A 19930-nucleotide genomic window follows, 5' to 3' on the forward strand; every position below is an offset into this window, starting at 1 on the left:
GGCAGATAGGAGACGTGCAGTGCACCGGGATGAGAGACTGGCCATGCATAAGGAAGGAGCTAGAGCTGCACTGGACAGAGGGCTATAAATGCATCCTGATGTAACTGACTTACACACTATGGAAACACACACACACACACACACACACACACACACACTCCAGCAGTATACTGTCACTAATGGGACCAGAGACGAAACTGCACAAAGCTGTCATCCTCTCGACTCCTTCTCTGAAGCTCTCCTCCCACCGTGTCCCTAAACACTTACAGGTCACAAGGACCATCCTGACCCACCACCCTAATCTCTCTAAAATTTTCCTTTCTTTTTTCCTTCTAACTCCCATTCGAAGCTTGCCTAACACAAAGTTTTAGGTATTATTCTTAATAGCTGATGGCAACAATTCACACCAAAGAGTGGATGAGTTTAATGGAAGGCTTGTTTCTATTTTAAAAGAAATTTAAAATGGAAGCGCAGGAGCTGCTATGCATATCTGAACTGGGTCTTCAAGATGCCCAACCTACCCCAGGTCACAACAGTTCCTAATTAAATGTTCTTCTGATTTCACATCCAAGAGAACAGAGAGCCCTTGCTATTCTTCTGCCTCACTCACAAGAACTTCTGCTTCCTCAAAAAAAAAAAAAAAAAAAAAAAAAAAAAAAAAAAAACCACAGAGAGAGGGAAGAAAGGGAATGCAGGAAAGGAGAGAAAATCTTCATATTCTCTGTCTTCATAATCCAATAAAGAGGGTGCAGACACTTCCCACTGCAGCTTGGAGAGGCTAAGTATTTTGGCCACACTCACACACACACCTTTTGGATACATGCCAAATACATATGCAACGTACCAAATCATGCAACTAATTTCACAAAATATGCTCTTTATGAGGTAAATGCTGGTACATTCATGAGGGAGTGAATGTCTTATGTTAAATTGCCTTTGAAACTATCAGGTTCACTTTGTTTGGGGGTACCATTTCTTAAAATCTCCCCACTTGATTTGCCAGTCCAGTCAGCTATCTATCTACAAGAAGGCCCCCCACTCATAAATGAGAATGAGATCACTGTCCCAATGAAAAAAGGTAAAACCTCAAAGCACCTTACCCCAACTAAGGCTCAATCTTACCCTTCAACTTATTAATTCTCAGAACTACATTTTCCTCCAGATTCCATGAAATCGAGGCTACCTCTTCAGGAGGCATCAAAAATTTGGCGAGCCAAGCTTATGCCAACTGGCAGATACAGCTTTCAATCAGCCACCTGAATTATTTTGGGAGGCTGGAGGCATCACCATTTCCAAAAGCCATAGTGCCAAGTCAACAGAAAGATTACAGGCAGTCTGAATCAAGCTCTTAGACTATGGGCTTCAGGTTTTCTTTAAAGCTGCTTATGAAAGAAGTGAGTGAAACTTTGATATTTACGTCAAGTCACGACCAAGGGGTAGGTTTGCAAAATCAATTGTGTAGCTTTATACTCACTGCACATTTACCACATATGTCCTTTATTACACAGTGGAAAACCATTAAATGCACAGTAGTTTTGCCAAGTGGCATTATGCATTTAACAGCTTTATTCGTTTAACAGCTCCAACTCTCATTATATTTTGCCATGTGGTACATGGGATTTTATGCATTTAACAGTTTAAGAAGGCTCTATGGTGTTTTCTTTTCATGTATTTCATACGATGGTTGGACATCGTATCTTAGCAAACTGTATTTCAATGATTTCATTGATGAGCGAAGAGTAAGAATAACCAGGAAAAATTACTACACTGAAAGGGAGACGAATATTCCAATTTTCTTCAAAATTCCTTGATATTCTACTCCTTTCTGTTTATCAACATCTGAAAAATAAGTAAGGTTCCTGCAAAACTATCGGTAAAAAAGGCTATTCCCAAAACAATGTAATTAGTCTAAAAACAATATTTAGCTATCTACCATTTTTAAAATGATAATTTAATTTTCATTGAAAACCCTTCGTGCTTAATAGAAATACAATATTCAGTAACTCCCTTTCTTTTCAGCACACAACAGAAGATCTGTTAAGGAGATGCTGGACCATTTTACCATTTACATATGTGGGATGGAAACATTTGTCATGCAAGGCCACAGAGGAAATCAAGCTCCGAATCAAAGGACTCTCAAAATTATGCTTCAGCTAACTTTTGTTTCCTCCACCCTGCACTGGATAATTATTCATCCTAGGGATAAATAAGTCAGCACCTCAACCTAACGCATTCTAGGATAGGGTAGTAGTTATCCCTTTAAACGAATTGAGACAGATAGTGGCTCCCATCAACTGTTGCTGCTTTCAGAAATAAAAAACCGAAGCATCTGCTTACCCTTTTCCCTGGAGCATTCCATTCCCCACAATCCCGGCACTGAGAAACTGTACTGGATAAGCTTCTATGTTTTTCTGTTATCAATTTTAGCACTCATTCTGGGACCCCCTCCCCCACATGTATTTTCTCCTGGAAAAAACAACTGTATTTTACACATAAAAGAAACACCTGACATGGCAAGGTGTCTCTGGGGCTGGTGAAAAGAGGTTATTATAACAAAGTCAGCAGTTCCCCTGGTGGGAATATGAGAGGGGATAAGACAAGATTCCAACTGGGTCTCAGGAAGATGCTATTTTGTACATGCTAAGTTTTGCTCAAATATGAAAAAGAGAGAGGGGGAAAGAAAGAAAGGGGATACATAGCAGTGCTTAGAATTATGAGAGAAACCATTCAAGGCTGATTCCTTCTAGAAAAAAAAAATCCCTAAAAGAAAAAAAATCTGGGTTTCAACTTAGTCTGTATTTTGAACTCCAATGGGAATAAAAGCAAACCGTAGAGCAAAAGGCAGAACACGACAGGTTCCCTAGGGATTATTATTGTTATTATTATTATAGGAACAGATGTATTTTTATTGGTGGGAGGAGGAGAATGGTCTAATTCCAGCCCTCGCTTTCGCTCTTTTAAAAAACCACTCACCTGACTTTTATTTGCAGCCACTTTGGCAAACAGGGCTTGAGACACCTTGGCCCTTTTCATCTCCTGTTGGATCTCATCATAAATGGCAGCTGTGATGTTGACGTTGGCGCCGTCCACCTTAATGGGGAGGTCTGTTGTCGGTGTCGAGGTTTTGGCCTACCAAGAGACCATGAAAATAATAATTTAAAAAGTGCTGCATTCAGCCCAGCCATCTGTGCAGAAATTATCAAAGGATTTCAGTCAGCTGATGCCAAACTGCATTAGCTACAAAGGGACACTTCCTGTCCATTATTCTAATCGGGTTAATTGTGATTGGAAATAATTGCAGTGCATTCCTATAGGACATGCAGAGTCCTGTCAACCCTGTGTGCTTTTCTTCACAGTATCCTAGACAGTTCACAGGTAGGATGGCAACTCTAGGCACCAAACTGTAAGAGATCACCTAACTGTAAAACAAGCATGCAGAACACACAGTTACCTTTTTCTTTCTAAAAATGGCACACCTTGGAGGAAGAGCCAATTCTTCCAGAAAAAATGAGTAAATGGGTAGAGGTCTCTAAATAATAAATTATTACTCAATTTAATGCACTCCCCTGAGTCTCTCTCATTCTTTATTAAAGCTTTACATATGTCATTTGAGTATGTATGGTTTCCCATCATTATCATCATTATGCTACCCAGACAGTCACCTAATTTCACCTAGGAAATCAGTGGAAATGAAACAAAATTTCATTTCATAAAACTAGGCTTCAGAATGCCTTTGATGTGCCGTTTTCATTTCCTTAAACTCATATTGTGGTTTTATGTATTCTGCTGTGCTCGTTTTAATTGAATGATTTCCCATCAGCTTCAGAGACAAATGAAGGACAATATAGAAGGTGTCTGTACTTCTTGGGTTAAGATAAACCCAAAAACACTTGCATCTCCAGGATCCAAAAGACTCTCAGCAGCATTTACTCTGGTGGGAAGTCTTCTCAGAGCCCCTGGCAGCAGGACTCCAGGAGAAGCCACCGATTTTTGGTTCCTGAGCACCTGGCTGATTTGAACTAAACTGGGTATTTTCTGGTCTCCACTTACCCTAGAATCCCAAACCAAGGCAGTGGTCACCAAATCATTACTTTCCTTCTACGGATGCCCTGAATCAAGCAGCATTCAGACTTGGAGAAAGACAGCATGTAGTCTGGGCACTGGGATCATGCTCAATAGCATCCTGAAGCTGGCATTAACATCGAAAGTTTCTATGAAGGCTTTAATTCCTAAGAGTGCTCACTGACTTTTACATTCTCCTCTCTCCATGTCTCCCACTATTTTCTAATTACTAAAAAATAATAATTACTACAATGTATGCAGTATACTTTTTTATTTGCCAGGCACTCCAGTGTTTTACTTTTGTTATTTAATTCTTCGAGGAACCCAATAAATCAGACTTTATTATTTTCATTTTACTGAAGAAGACAACTGAAAAGAGGATACTTAACTTGCTGGAAGAACATGCAGCAGCAGGTGAAGGAACCATGATCTGAACTCAAGTGTTTCCAGCCCCAGAGCATTGGGTTTGGGGCACTGTGCTAACCTACCTCCAAAATCTCTACTTTAGGCTGGGTGCTGTTTTTACAAGTACCTTCTTGCCTTCTAGTTTGGGGTCTTCCCATAATAATTCAATTTTCTTTCTTCTTTCTTTTTCTTTCTTTCTTTCCTTCCTTCCTTCCTTCTTTCCTTTCTTTCTTTCTTTCTTGAAACTCCTTTTTCTTCTCAAAATTTCTAGTTAATCCACAGTGCTTTTTCTGGTAAGTGCATATTTTAGCATATCACTTCTGCCTTTCTCAATTGAAATTTCTTCATTAGCCTCATTGACTGTCTCATCTTATTTGACTAGCCAAATCTTCTCTAGATCCCCCAGGGCTAAAACAAAACCCCTCAGGGCACCATTATATATGGTCAGGAGCCCACGCCTTGTGACTGAAACAACCAGAGTTCAAATCCTAGCTTTATCACTCAGTTGTGCGAACCCACACAAATTATTTAACTCACTAAAAACCCATTTTCCTATCTATAAAATGGGAATAACAACACAAAATGGTGATGATTGAATTCATGCAAAATGCTTACAATACCTGATACATAGTAAGTGCTCAATAAATTATCATTCTTATCTTTACACTGTTGTTTTATTGTTATTAAGTACATCAAGAAATGCTGGCCAACTCAAAGAATATGAGAAGGGACTCTGAAGGTTTAATATAACATTTTAAATTTCTTCCATTTGTTTTGAACCAATAATAAATTGTTGATGGGGTCTGGGAAATGTTCTCTAACCAACAGGAGGCTGCCTGGGTGTTCTAGAATGCTTACTCCAACTAAAAGCCTTATCAGTGGGTACTCCTCTAACATTTGTTCTCACAATGAAAGCTTTACTAAAGATCTTTACTACTAAGATACGTATGTAAAGAAGTTTGAGTCATAGATAATCCGAAAATGCTTTTAAAACTTTAATAGCTTCCTTTCCTCAATGTTTAACTAAGAGAAAAAGAAAGTTCCAGACGATGTACACATGCCACTTCCATGACTGTATTCTCAAATATATTTTGAGAAAAGGATTTTTTATTTATTTTCAGAAATCTCAAAATTGTGAAATTAAATGATCAATTTCCCTGTTATTCTTGTCCATAAAGGGCACTTCTCCCTAGGAATTTTCTAGATGAGATTTTTTTTTTGCTATTCCATAAAGCAAAATACTGACTCTGATTGTTTTGCCTGGTAAATTAGTCTGGCTCTGAAAGCTATCATGTCTTGAAAAAAGGTGTCTAAGAAATAATCACACTAGAAAAATATTACAAAGAAGCAGAAAATTCACCACCCAGACTTGAGTTATTTTCTAACAAGCAAAAGTGACTTTCTGAGAAGAGTTGGTTAAACAGCCATGAAGCATGGCTGGACTCTGTAATGATTTAATGGGCTTCAAAAGTGGCAAAAATATTGGTGAATTTAATAGAAGTAAATATTAGTGCAAATTAACAACTTGTCCAGCTCAATAGCTCAATATGTATGCCTCAAGATTTTTAAAAAAATAAATAAAAAGAAAAAAGCTTGGTTACACTCATCCAAAGTAAGCAGTCAAGAGACTTATTTTTGGTTTAACAGTAACTAAAACCCATAATTCACCAAAGACTAGAGTGTAAGTATCACAATTTGGCACTGCATGACAGAAAATGATCTTCAATTAAAAATCTACTGCAGAGCAAAAAAAGAAAAAGAAAAAGAAAAAAGTTATGGTGTATGAAAAAAATGGATATACTTGAAAAAGCTCAAATATTTCTACTAGAATAAAATTCTGATTCTATGTTTAATCAGTTCCTTGGAAGTTACCAGAAAACACTCATAATACCAAAATCATATCTATGCAAAAAAACAAAAACAAAAACAAAAAACAACAAAAAAATTCAACAGAACCCTTTGATTTCAAAGTACCTATTTTTTGAAATCATACAAATGTGTACCTTATTAAATAATTGTTTTGAGACATAACTTGCAGCCATCCTAGCAAAAGTGAATGAGATGGCTTTATCATAAATCTACTGACTAGTAAAAGTTTGGGGGAAATCGAAAGTAGGCTACAAATGAATGGGCTCAGATGTGAACTAGAAAAGTCGCTTAGCTGACTCGAGAGCTTGACCCTTTAGTTAGGACCTCTGAAGCACATGGCATCACTAGATGTACGCATTGCAGGAAGACCAGATCCGAATGCTTTTAAAGAGTGGAAAAAGGAGGGAAGGAAAGCTGAGTCATCGTGTTCTGCAGGAAGGATCACCCTAGGAAGGAAAATCATTAAGGCCTACTTTCCACGTCTGTGTTCTGAAGGATCGTTGAATGATCTCCCGAACAAATCTCATCCAGCCACTGCATGTGAATGCTTCTACCATGCACAGATTTCTTCCCCATTTTGTCTTTTTCAGATTGCATAAAGAAGAGCTTGGATTACTCTATTTGTCCCCTGCCCCCAACCCTCACCCAGTATCCAAATAAATAAACAGTTTAAGGAAAAGCAGTGTTCTTGCTATGCAAACTCAGTTTCAACTCAAATCCCCCGACCCTGTCTTAGATAACTAAGCAGATGTGTGTAAACATTCTAGGGCCTATCCATCCACCCACTCCTGCCCTTTCTATGAGAAAAAATGGTATTTTTCTAAAGGGACAGAAATACCGTATGACACAGTAAAGGATAACCACTATTACACGGTCAGAGCTTTACATTCTCTGACCAATATGATCAGTGAATAAAGGAATCCTTGAGTTACATCTCTTAGTTTTTGAGAGAAATACAGTATCAATAAAGGCAAGAGGTTTCCAAGGCCAAGAGTGAAAAGTCAGTGGAGCAAATATCTCACCTGAGGGGTTCGGGAGGAGCTGGGACTGCTAGAGGCTGACGAGACCATGCTCACATTGGGGTTCATGCTCCGCTCTCTCTCGTCCTGGTATATGCGATCCCGCTCCACTTCTGGCAGATTGAGGAAATTCTGCATGGCCCTCAGGTTTACTAAAAGAGACTGAGAGGCTGTCCGAGGGTCTTCTTCCTTACGCAAAATCTCAGACAACAATCCCTGATTAAATGGAAAAAAAAAACAAGAAAAAAACAAAAACAGGCCAAGTCATATCTGCAGGTATGTCTATGGTTTCCATCATCTCTCCCCCTCCCCCTTTGTTTAGTGTACCAGCTGGCTGTGATGTCAAGAACCTCAGTCTAATTGCTGAGGGTTCTCCAGCAGGAAGATTTTGTGGGAATGTGCTTGCCTTCCAGGGCTGTGCCTTATTCTGGACTGTTCTATTCTGACACTTTATCATCACTGTAATAATCGTCAGCATACAGAGATGCCAGCTAGCAAGGTAGGCGCTCGGAAGGCTTGTGAAACTGCAGTTACCACCAGGTGCCTCCTACAAGTATTTCAGGAACTGTTAGAACTCTCTCTGCTTGAAACTGGGAACACTTGGCAGTCCTGCTCAGCTTTACAAATCTGCCAAGTTTGGTAAATTTAGTTCCGACATTTAAACAGCATGGGAGATTTACATCGACTTAAAAAAAAAGTTTGGCTGAATTTCTGTGTGACCGGCCACTGTTTTCAATATAGATGTTTCTCATGGTTAAAAAAAAAAAAAAAAAAGGGGGGGGGGGCAGGGAGAAAGACACAAAGCAAATGGCTATAACTTGTGTTAACCCTCTGATGGCTTCTCAATCCACATACATAATTGGTATCCTTGTATATGGTCCTGAGGGCACCCAAACCTTTTTTCTGAGATGCCCTTCTGGTGGAAGCTCTAATCCTACCATTAAAAGCAATGGAAATAGAGTCACATCTGGTGAGTGATCAGAGCACACATCAGAGAATGCCATGTATAGGCTCAGATAATTTTTGAATATGTGACTCATCCATATAGAAAGCTTTAAATAGGAAGTTAGTGTTTTCATGTGCTCTGATGGTAGAGAACTCACAAGGAAAAGGAAAATGTTGACAAGTCTAGAGAAAAGTAGTATCTACTCAAGAAAAGGGCTGGAACACATAAGTACTTTGGGTAAAAGCTAAACCACTTCAATTCTGCACTCTTGTTAGATTATCACACAGAGACATCACTTTACACTTCTGACTCAGGGCATCTCTTCTCAGGGTAGTATGAAACCAGAGTCTGGGATTATCATCTAGGAAGAGCTAATTCTAGCTCTGTTAACCTCTGTGTCTTAGAATACCTAGGGCAACCCAAAATGGTAAAAAGTAGATGCCAAAGACATTTCCACTGAGGGGAATATTAATGCAAAGAACACACTCAGATTTGTTAAATATAACTTAAATATAAAGAGGTGTTGGATGGAAGAAGAATACACAGTCTCTGGTTGGCCAGAAATCTTCAGGGTAAGGTAGGCAATTTAAAAAAATAAGTAATTACATTATAATGTAGTGAAGCAAATGTCACAAGAATGTGCATCACACAACTATCAGCACTCCAAGGAGGTAATCACCACTTAAAATATCAGATAAGGGGATCCCTAGGTGGTTCAGTGGTTTAGCGCCTGCCTTCGGCCCGGCGCATGATCCTGGAGTCCCGGGATCGAGTCCCACATCAGGCTCCCTGCATGGAGCCTGCTTCTCCCTCTGCCTGTGTCTCTGCCTCTCTCTGTCTGTGTCTTTCATGAATAAATAAATAAAATCTTAAAATAAAATAAAATATCACATAAGACAATTTATAAGAAATCTACGAGTAGTATGCCACATGATAGTTCTGCAACATGGGTGTCATGCTGCTTGGATTAGAAAAGTCTTTGCAAATAAGAATAAAACATGCCATACAATGAAGCTAAAAGAAATGCTAGTGTCTGTGTGCACGCATGCCCAAAGAAAGAAAACAGTAGAACATGTATGTGAAAATACTATCTTGGTAAAATGAATGTAAGAAAATCCAGATTTCTTATCAGGCTTTTAGAAGCAAGAGACATTTGTCTTCCAGAAAATGTTATACAATCTAGGTACAGATTCTCTTTTTGAAATTAAAAGTCAGTTCTGCCTTAAGTTATCCTACTTTCCACTTGCATTAAGCAACTTGAAATGTTAATAAGGAATTTGTCCTAAAATCTCCAAATTAATATGTATTAAAAGCAAGATGGAAGTGGATTTAAAATCAATACCAATAAGACACTAAGAGTGATGTTTCCTGAGCTTTCTTTAATAACAAATTCTGCACATACGGGATAAGGTGGTTCCCCCCACACACACCCCTTCTCTCCTTTCTTCTCTCTAGCATAAGCAACTTTAGCATTTTAATAACTCTCAGACTACCAAATTTGGAGGGATTTTAGGGTCTGCATGGATATATTCTTTATGCTGGCTACTATAATTATACTTACAGTATCTCAAAGGCAAAATTACTAAAAGTATTCTTCTGTGAAATTATTTTTCCAAGTGAAGTACATTATAGTAAGGATCTTACATGCAAAAATAGTGTAAGGATCTTACATAACAAAAACTATTGTTCTAATGGACCAGGTTCAAAATAGTAAGTTGTTCATTCCTAATCAATAAAAAAAAAATTCTTCCAAAGCATAGAGGTCTTTTACTTATCTCTTGTTTGGCTTGGTTGACTTTATTTTTTCCCCACACAGAAATTGTGGAGTTCCTTCCCCTACGTTTTTCACATGTTGGACAAACTTATAGGGAAATGAACCCACCTCTAAGAAAAATCAAGACAAAGCATCTTTGTAAATGACTGCTCATCAGCATCATTTCTGAAGTGAATGAGACACAATGTTTGTATTTTAAGGGGCTGGTGAAATATACTATTGCTTCTGTTTCATTTGCCTAAGTGAAGATAAAGTCTCAAACCAACAAGGTGGCCAGTGCTGCCTCCACATATTGCCCCAGAGAATGAGAACACTGTTCTCAATTATTTACTTAAAAGTCTCATCTGTGTAGCCATAGTCCCAAAGCAGATTCTTTTTACCTCAGACATTTTCAATAACAAGTGGCTAACTGGTGAGCACAAAAAGAGTTTTAGCTGTTTTGTTGAGTCTTTTTCATTTTGGTTATTTATGTGCTCTTCACTATTTAAACTGGAATTTTTAAAAATATGGTCCAAATTCCGCAGGCTCTTAAATGTAGAGTGAATTTATTCAGTTAGCTGAAAATCTCATGGGGGAAAAAAAATCAGAAGAAAACCTATGGCATAATTTACACGACAGACCACCTTATCTAATTATCAAGATAAGTAAATGTTTATCGTATTGAAACTGTCTTGAATAGAATATAAATTAATAATTTATCTCACATAAATATTTCTAAAGCCCTTGCCACTATGTTGTCTGGCATTTTAATTATCAGCCAGCCAGGCAGGAGGTGTCACTTGAACATTCCCATTATGCAGCCCGAGATACAGAGAATGTGCCATGGCACCTGGGCACTGAAAAAAAGAAAAGTACTTTTATGAATAGAAAGGTCATGAATATTGAGAACGTGAAAATTGAGGGAAATTAATAAATTAACCAGGATATTGCTTATTAAACTTTCATATCAGTAATCATATTAAAACATATTGCAAGTATTGAGTAAAGTGGTCATTAAGAATTTTCCTCATTGTAGGCAACAGAGCCTTCTCAAGGGAAGGATTATAACTATTCCCAGCACGGTGTTAGCTGAGGTTATGTAAGACCAGGAAACATGTTGACTGAAAAGGAATAGAGGGAACATCTGCACAGGGAAGAAAGACACCTTGCACAATAGCTCTTGGGTTATAAGCCACTGAAAAAAGAACAGAGTCAGGCAAAAAGAACCTCAAATTGGCCTTCTCCTTAGCCTTTTAATGGGGTATTTTGCAAGCTTTATATTATTTCCAGTACCCACAGAGAATATATAACATTGGCAGAAAATTCAATAAAAACAAAATAATTAAAAGCACAAGAGATAATATAATGCCATCTAGCTTGGTTGCTAATATAGGCTATCTCCACAAACAAAACAAAGAATTCAGGCTAATTTTTAAAATGAAAAATTAATGTACTTATTCTATCTAATATTTTAAATATTTCTTTGGGACAAACGAAATGACTATAGTTTCTGAATCTGCAATTTCTGATGAGCTTTCTTGTTTACATTATTACAACTTCCATACTTCTTCAACAATTTATATAGTTTGCCCCAAGAAATGCTTTGGGAAACATTACCATGACTGGCTCTATAAAATTTAGTTCTAACTTTCTGCACTAGCCTTTGAGGCCTTGTCTGAGACGGATGAGAAATTGTTTATGATGGGCCCCTTAATTCCTTAATAGAGCAAGAAGAGAAAAAGAACCTGGACTAGATTCTAGGAACACTGAGCCCGAGCCCCTCAGACCTTCTCAAGGCTTGACAGCAACAGTGGAGGTCACTACTGTCTAGATTTTAACAGACATTCATTCTTCACATCTCCCAGACTTTTGGTAATTCTGTAGGCAATATCTCCCACCGATTACCTAGGGAACCCCCCAAACTCAATGCACCTATTACCAAAAAATGAAAGAAAAGCCTATTAATTCATTTCTTAGTTATGAGGTGGTATGAAGTTCAGAAAGGGATGAAAATATTAAGATGACACAGATTCTGCTGCCAAGGAGTTCACTATATGATGGTTTATAGAAACACAATGTAAAAGATGACAAGTGTCACAAATTCCAGATAGAATGAATTGCAAGCTGCAGGACTCAGGGAAAACATTTTGGAAAAAGTAGGACTTGACTTGGCTGAGATCTGAAATACACATAGTACATGGATATAGAGATAATGATGAGACTGGTCAAGGGGGGATAGGCAAGTGAGGGATTGGCCAGCATTAAAACATTGTTAGAAAAAGAAAGAGCATGATTTATCCAGGATGCCAAGAGACGTTTCTGTTTCTTTAAAAGCTTAAAAAAAAGGTGCAAAAACTGATAAAGCAGAAGACATTTTGAAGTAAAAAATACTTCAGGCCACATTAATATAATTCTGAACTACTGGAGTATATACAAAATAACCAGCAAACATTACCCCCCAAAATGAAGTGATATTAGATAATCTGTTCAGCCTTTTTGTCACCTGCAACAAATTAGGCTTTCAATATGCAAAACATCTTCCTTCCAGAAAAACAAATGATCATGATTCCATTTAATTGTAATTTAATGAGGCATAATTTATTTTTTAAAGTGATATACACCAGGTGTGTACTGAGGAAACTGGCCCAGCAAACCCCAGTGCTCCCTCTTGGAAAAAGCCTCAAGCTAGCTGGAGACTGTTTTCATTTCTGTAAATTACATTTCTGTTTGTGGCAGTTGAAGTGGGAGGTATAAAGGGTAACTTGCAATGTTCATATATTTATTGTAACATATACCTTTGAAGTAACCCAACCAAAAAATACTCATTTATCATACAAGCAAATAGTTTGAAAGTGTTGAGTTCCAGTCTGAGCAAAGATAGATTTTTGAGAACATAAACCCTGTCCCCTAATAATGTATTTTACTTATTGTTGGATATATTAACAAAGCATGTAAGCTATTTAATGATGATCTTCAGAAATCAATTTACAACTCTTAAAGGATGTATGAGTTGAAACATATGTATTACGTGGTAATGAGTCTGAAAGTATAATTAGTTCATATTTATATATTGCTTTAAACAAATGATGTCATAACCAATCAGCAAGGTTCAAAGACACATATATGTCCCCCATTTTACAGATTAAAATTATAGAGGATGGAAGGTAGAAGGGGCCTTATCACGTATCAGCCAACACTTCATCCTGCTGAGCACGATCTATCACATACTTTCCTTGAAATACAAACAAACAAAAAACAAAAAAACTCTAGTACCCTCCAAATATACTCTTCACATCTTACTCTTCGTGTCTTCACTCTTCACATTTGCATGCTTATTTTGTTAGCCTTACTTTTCACACAATTCTGAAATGTCTGGTTTCAGCTGATGTGAAAGCCAAAAATTGGTATTCTTTTGTGAAAACCAGGTAGTACCAAATTCCTAGCCTAATCATACAAAGTGAGCTCTTATATCTCAGTGGTTAATGCAGTTATCGAAGCTGTGAAATCAACTGTGTGGCTATAGAAAGTACTGACATCCCAGCATCTGAAAGCTGACCTAACAGTACTGGCTCTTTCCTAATCTCCAATCTCATTTCCTTTTAGGTGCTCCTGAGAGGCATTTTCCCCTCTGCTCACAAATATAAACAGGTTTCCCTGGGTTCCATATTCATAATCTACACCCCCACTATGAACCTGAATGCTGAAATTCATTTGTGTAATGCTAAAAATACTCACCCCCCTCTTCACCCCCCAGAGTACTGCTTAGCCATGAAGCCAGAGTACTTAGGCTGATTTGAATAAAAGGTATACAGGGCACAACAATGACAATTTGATTTTTATTATTAAAAATGATGTGTTAAATCCTCAAAGAAAATGTCGTTATTGCATTAGTTTAATAAAACCTCTCTTTATTACAATATTTCTTTATTAGGAAAGACAGCCTATGCATGTAGCATTTTTGTAGGATGGGGGTGGATAGAATTGAGCATCTACAGGGAATTAATGTACTCTGCAAATATAAGTGCATATACAAAAGTAACATTTGCAGACAAATGTTGTTTCTGTAGAAATGTATTCTGTAATGCACTAAAATGTGTGTGTGTGTGTGTGTGTATATATATATACATTATATATATATATGTATATATACTGCAGTTGGCAATAGTTTCTCCCTCCTCTGAACTGATATGGCACTAGTTCTATCTCCCATTTATGACACTTAACCATCCTCTACATTGTGCTACTATAAAACCTCTTCTTCCTATCATACAGTAAATTCCTTTGGAGCAGAATCTGTATACTTTGTGCTTAGTGGTCAGTTGCAAATATACAGGCTCTCAGAATGTATCAAATGCATTTTTTTCATTTTTCTGAACACCCAGCAACAGGCCCTGATACACCACATATGACACTCAAGATCTTTTCATTCAAACTATTATAAACACAAAGATAATGGAAATCAAAATGGTGGGCCATGCAGACTCTAGAACAGATATTTCATGTACCCCAAATCTGCAATTTATTAATTGAAATACTTCCCTCAAAGACAGCCTTCTTTCAAATGTACATAATAAAACTTCACTTGTGCCATCTGACATATCAGAATACAGTAAGCATGCAATACAAAGTGAAGGGGTCCAACAAAAACATTCTTGACACCAAAACCATCCCTCTTAACTGCTTTCCCCTTGTCCAAGCCACTCTTGAGCACATACAATGGGGAACTTAGCAACTTTATTATTTTTATCTACCTACTTAATGCAAAGATAGATGCAATTAGATATGCAGTTTTTTCTCCTTTTTATCCCTTCCCTTTATGTCTTTAGAAAGTCTTAGGTACTGGAATGGGGAGCTATGCACAATCTAAGTCAAAAGTTTTAAACATATTAGTACCCAAAGCAAAAGCAAATAGAGAATTGAACAGGTTCCCTTTGGAAACATTTGCCAGTGGTGTTCTCAGCTCTGGGCACATACGTGGTTTCTACTAACACCTCAAGTACCTGGCACATGACTGCTGCATTCACAAAGTTCTGGGCCCCTGGTTATTTCTAGTTTCTATGTGTATTGTGTGAAACAACTGTTGGCAAACTGCCCCCAAAATTTACTAGCTTTGGCTACTTTGTCAAAACATTGGCAAAAATAGCACTTTCCAAAAACAAAACAAAACAAACCAAAAACATACATTTAGTGAATATTTATATCTCAAATGTATCAAATGCATTTAGATATAAAAAAAGTAAAGTAGTCTGGTAACATATGAGTTGACTTTGTCCTAAAACAGTTAAAAAAACATTATTTTTTTCCTACTGAAATATTTCTACATTAACTTCAATCACCTCTAAGGTCAAGAACATCTTTTCTCATACAGTACATGCAACACATAGTACTTATTATACCACAATGGGATTACTGGTTTGAAAGCCTGTTTATCCCTTGTACCTACTTAAAGAAGGGATTGTGTCTTCCATCGTCTGCTCTATGATAACAAAAGTAATTGAGACTAAAGTGGTTGTGAATGTGAGTTCTGAAATCAAAATTGCTGGGTTCCAAATTGGGCTTCAATTGGATAAAGATTAATTAATCTCCCTATGGCACAGTTTTCTCACCTGTAAAACTGACTTAGTAAGTATATACTTCTCACACAGGATTCCCCAGAGCTTGTAACTGTACCTAATACATGTGTTCAATAAATGTTGTTAGCTTTCATTATAATGCCGACCATAGTCTCTGAATGCTTAAAAAATATTAGTTAAGTGAATGAATTAATAAATACAGAACTAATACCAAAGTACAATTCTTTTATTTTTTTAATTTTTTTTAAATTTTTTTATTTATTTATGATAGCCACAGAGAGAGAGAGAGAGAGAGAGGCAGAGACACAGGCAGAGGGAGAAGCAGGCCCCATGCACTGGGAGCCCGACGTGGGATTCGATCCTGGGTCTCCAGGATTGCGCCCTGGGCCAAAGGCAGGCGCCAAACCGCTGCGCCACCCAGGGATCCCCAAAGTACAATTCTTATTTTAAATTTGTAGTTTCAAATTTTCAAGGCCCTCCACTTATAATTTGCTAAACATCTTCCCATACAGAAGGCAGAAAATGTAAAGAATACATTTTAGGAAGCGGAGTAACTAAAATTATTTGGGATAGAGGACAATGTAAAGAAAAATTTAATTAATTATGTTAAGTGGAATGACCATATGGATATCCAGCATGTCACTAAACCAAGATATTCAAAAGTAAACTTTTCTTCCCTAAGTAACTCTGTAGTCATTAAAAAAAAAAAGCCTTAATTTGCATTCTTATTTAAATATGGGTCAGAATTCTTAGCACATGGTAGAAGTATTTCAGTACATCGTAACTATTTTTTTAATAATGAAATGCAATTAAATAGACTGGAAATTACCAGAGTACTTCATACATGGTATAAGTATTACTTGATGAAGACTTTTTTTTCTACCTTTCATGAAGGACCATCATAGAAATATATGGATAGATAAAATTACGGTGGAAATGAGATGGAGGGCAGCCCAGTGGCTCAGCAGTTTAGCGCTGCCTTCAGCCCAGGGCCTGATCCTGGAGACCCGGGATTGAGTCCCACGTAGGCTCCCTGCATGGAGCCTGCTTCTCCCTCTGCCTGTGTCTCTGCTTCCCTCTCTCTCTCTTTCTCTCTCATGAATAAATAAATAAAAATCTTTTTAAAAAAAGGAAATGAGATGGAGCTCCAGATAGACACACATACATATGTCCACATGTGTGAGTATGTGTAATAGCTCATGACGTAAAAAGTTTTTTCCCTGGGTTTTACAGTAAGAGAAGTTGAAAGTAAATGCTGTCATCTACAATGATAATTTTAGGTACAAAACTTGTAGACAGAATATAAACAACCTTGTAATCTCCAACTAACTTCAAATTGATTCGGTTATATTTTTCTCACCGCATTTCTGGCTTTTACACTTAATTCGCTTTATTTGAACAAACATGCACTTAACCCCAGGCCAAATGGTCATCATCTCAATCAATGGCCATGAAAGGAACACCCCTTGTGTATTTTTTTTATTACTTTAAATAAGCAGTGGTGAAAAAGTATATAAATAATGGGATCTAAAGCTAGTGTTCCTTGTATTCCTTCTATAAAAATTCTACTTTAATTGTAAACATCAGCCAGAATCAGAGGAGACTAGTTAAATATTAAAACAGGCCTTCATACAAAATACAGATCTATACTGAGCCACACTCACTGAAGGTAAAGGAATGTCCTTATTGAAGAGAGAGATACCTTATCTGTGTGAAATGAGTTGATCACTCCTTGTCAGAAAATAGTGACAGAAACTTAGAAAATCATCCCCAGAAGCAGCCTTTTTAAGCTGAAATGGAGAAACTGGAATTTTCTATAATTAATCCATTCTAATTTTTAAGAACTTTGCACACTGGTAAGGGATAGGAACAAGCAGAATGGTGTACTATCATCTTTGTTTTCCTCTGATTCTTTGGTGCCAGTTTTGTGAAGGGGGGGGGGGATGTCTTTATATATTCTCCTTCACAAAACTTTCTATTCCAAGTAGATTTGGGAATGAGGAGAGGGTTATATATGTTTGACAGCTACTGAGTCAACCATCTGTCTACCCAGAGCACAAAGCCAGTATCTCCTCCATCCTTTTTGGCTGGAATTGCCCAAAAGGTGCTAATTAATGATAGTTTTTATATGTACAAGAGAAACTGAAGTGAGACCACTAGCTAGAGGCCATCCTTAAGCCATCTAATAACTCTGAGACACTGCTATCCTGATAGATATTAATATTATTATAATCTTCAAATCTATGAATTCAAGCCAGTGGTTCTGAAATGAAAGATTGCCTATTTTATGAAGCAAGCAGGGCCATCTTTTCCTACTTTATTAATTTAATGTTGAAATCAAAAGAGGGTGTATTATTTGCTTCAAAACCCAATAACATGTTCATGGCTGATCTGCAGCATTTCATATTTACAGGCCATCTTTCAGTGGATGGACTTCCTTTTTCTCACAGGTTTCCTTGTCATTTTATAACCAGCTCACTGGACCATGGAGTCAAGACCCCTGGGTTTACATTGTGTTCTATTCCTGTATGACTTGCTGAGCGCCCATATCTCCATCGCATAGTAAGAAATAATGATGGCTGGGACCAAAGGCTGGCCGAGAAATAATTCTGAATACCTTGGGGGTCAAGTTTTCTACAAACGTAAACTGTATGTGTAATTAAATCAAGCCCATCTTTGGCTAACAATATGTATAAATCAAACACAAGACTTTCTTCTCCCCCAAATTGACTGGTAACGCACGTAAGTTCAGATTTCCAAATATTTTGGTTGCTAAAATGTTCACGTTGTTGCTACATTATCTCTTCCTAACCGTGCCACTTCAAAATATAATGTTTAGCAAGTCCTTAGACATTTTTAGCCTTAATAACATAGGTGTAAATACTAGATACATGGTGCCAATAAAGCATAAAAGTAAAATCCATGTCATTTCATACAGACATGTACATTTCTAGCCCTTGACCTTACTGCCAACTCTCCTGATACATCATTCAATCTAATTTTCCAATCTGTTGAAAACATTCTCCAGTTGCTGAGTCACTTCATAAAACTGCATTTATGACCCTGGCCTTAAGTTTCTTAAAATGATGTGGCTTTGATGAGTAAACAGCAGATTCTTTGCAAAGTCTCATAAAAAATAAAAAGTAGTCAAATAAGGACAGGTCAACCAAATGATTTCCCAAAGGAATTGGGAAATTTCTAAAATCCTTTTCTCTGTCAGATAAGACGATGACGAACAACTTTCTCAAGCAAGGTGTCTGACGAAAAGGTTGCAAATTGTGTAAGTTGGTGACTTTTGCATCAAACTGAAGAAGGAGCAAGATACCAAATTAGAGGCCTACTGTTACAGAATAGCACATTTTGTGAAGCACATCTGTGCTTCACTGAAAACATGTTTCCAAGAATTGGCTCAGGAGAACTACCTGAAACAGAAAATGGACCTGAACTTTCTGAGTTATGATGTAATCCGCTAGAGGAAAAAGAAAAATAATTCTTTTATATAAATAATGAATGTGGCAAAAGTTCATTTTCAAACTGTAGAAACTTCTTATTGCTGATTCCTTGTGTAAGAGTGTTTCCTGAACCCTATCATCAAGGTAAGGGGATGGTGGTGCAGAGAGCGGACGTGGATCACACCTAATTTCCCTTTTCTGGCATTCCAATGCTCCCATTCACACGTGGCAGGGCATCCGTTCCAATGGATTTAGCCTAGTTTGGATCAAAGCTTCCTCTACTTCATTTAACAGATTTGCTCAGATGGAAGGTCTCAGAGGAGAAACAATGTTAGTAAATGGGGGATTTCTGAACATATGAATATGTAGGTCGTTGGATTTTTAAATAAATTAGAGAATAGTTTATCTATTAAGGAAGATTCACTGTACATATTTTATGAAACCATCCTTATTATAGGTCAGTGGGCATCCCACAACCATTCCTTGCTAATATTAAGACTTTTAAGATACTGTCATAAACCTTTTCAGTGTCACAAGCCTCTGATTAATTTTTTTAAGTCCATCAAGTGACATGGGACAAAAGAATACTAGTGGTTAGAATTCATAATCAAACTGTCAAAAAGCATAGATGTAAACACTGTAAACAGGCAAGCAACTTATTTAATGTCCACAGGCCTAGTAAGTGAAAGTATGTCAACACTAAATAAATTCAGGATATAAGCAAGAGAAAATAAATTGCAAAAGAAATGAAGGTAAAATCTTAAAAAAAAAAAAAACGGAAAGAAGAAAGGAGGGAGAGAAGGAGGGAAGGGGGAAGAAAGAAAAGAAAAAAGAAACTAGACAGGGCACTG

General features: G+C 37.2%; 1 protein-coding gene across 6 annotated transcripts in view; it reads right to left on the reverse strand.

Annotated features, from left to right (window-relative positions):
* Positions 1-19930, reverse strand: part of SATB2 (SATB homeobox 2) — a 288684-nt gene that overhangs the window by 50289 nt on the left and 218465 nt on the right. For all 6 annotated transcript variants that reach the window (XM_049106485.1, XM_049106488.1, XM_049106487.1 and 3 more), the window contains 2 exons: positions 7359-7571; positions 2974-3129 (listed from right to left, as the gene is read on the reverse strand). In XM_049106485.1, the coding sequence (XP_048962442.1) occupies positions 2974-3129; positions 7359-7571 (369 nt within the window). The remainder of the gene's footprint in view (positions 1-2973; positions 3130-7358; positions 7572-19930) is intronic.

Source organism: Canis lupus, chromosome 37 (assembly GCF_003254725.2).
Source record: "Canis lupus dingo isolate Sandy chromosome 37, ASM325472v2, whole genome shotgun sequence".
In the NCBI taxonomy this organism is placed as follows: Eukaryota; Metazoa; Chordata; class Mammalia; order Carnivora; family Canidae; genus Canis; species Canis lupus.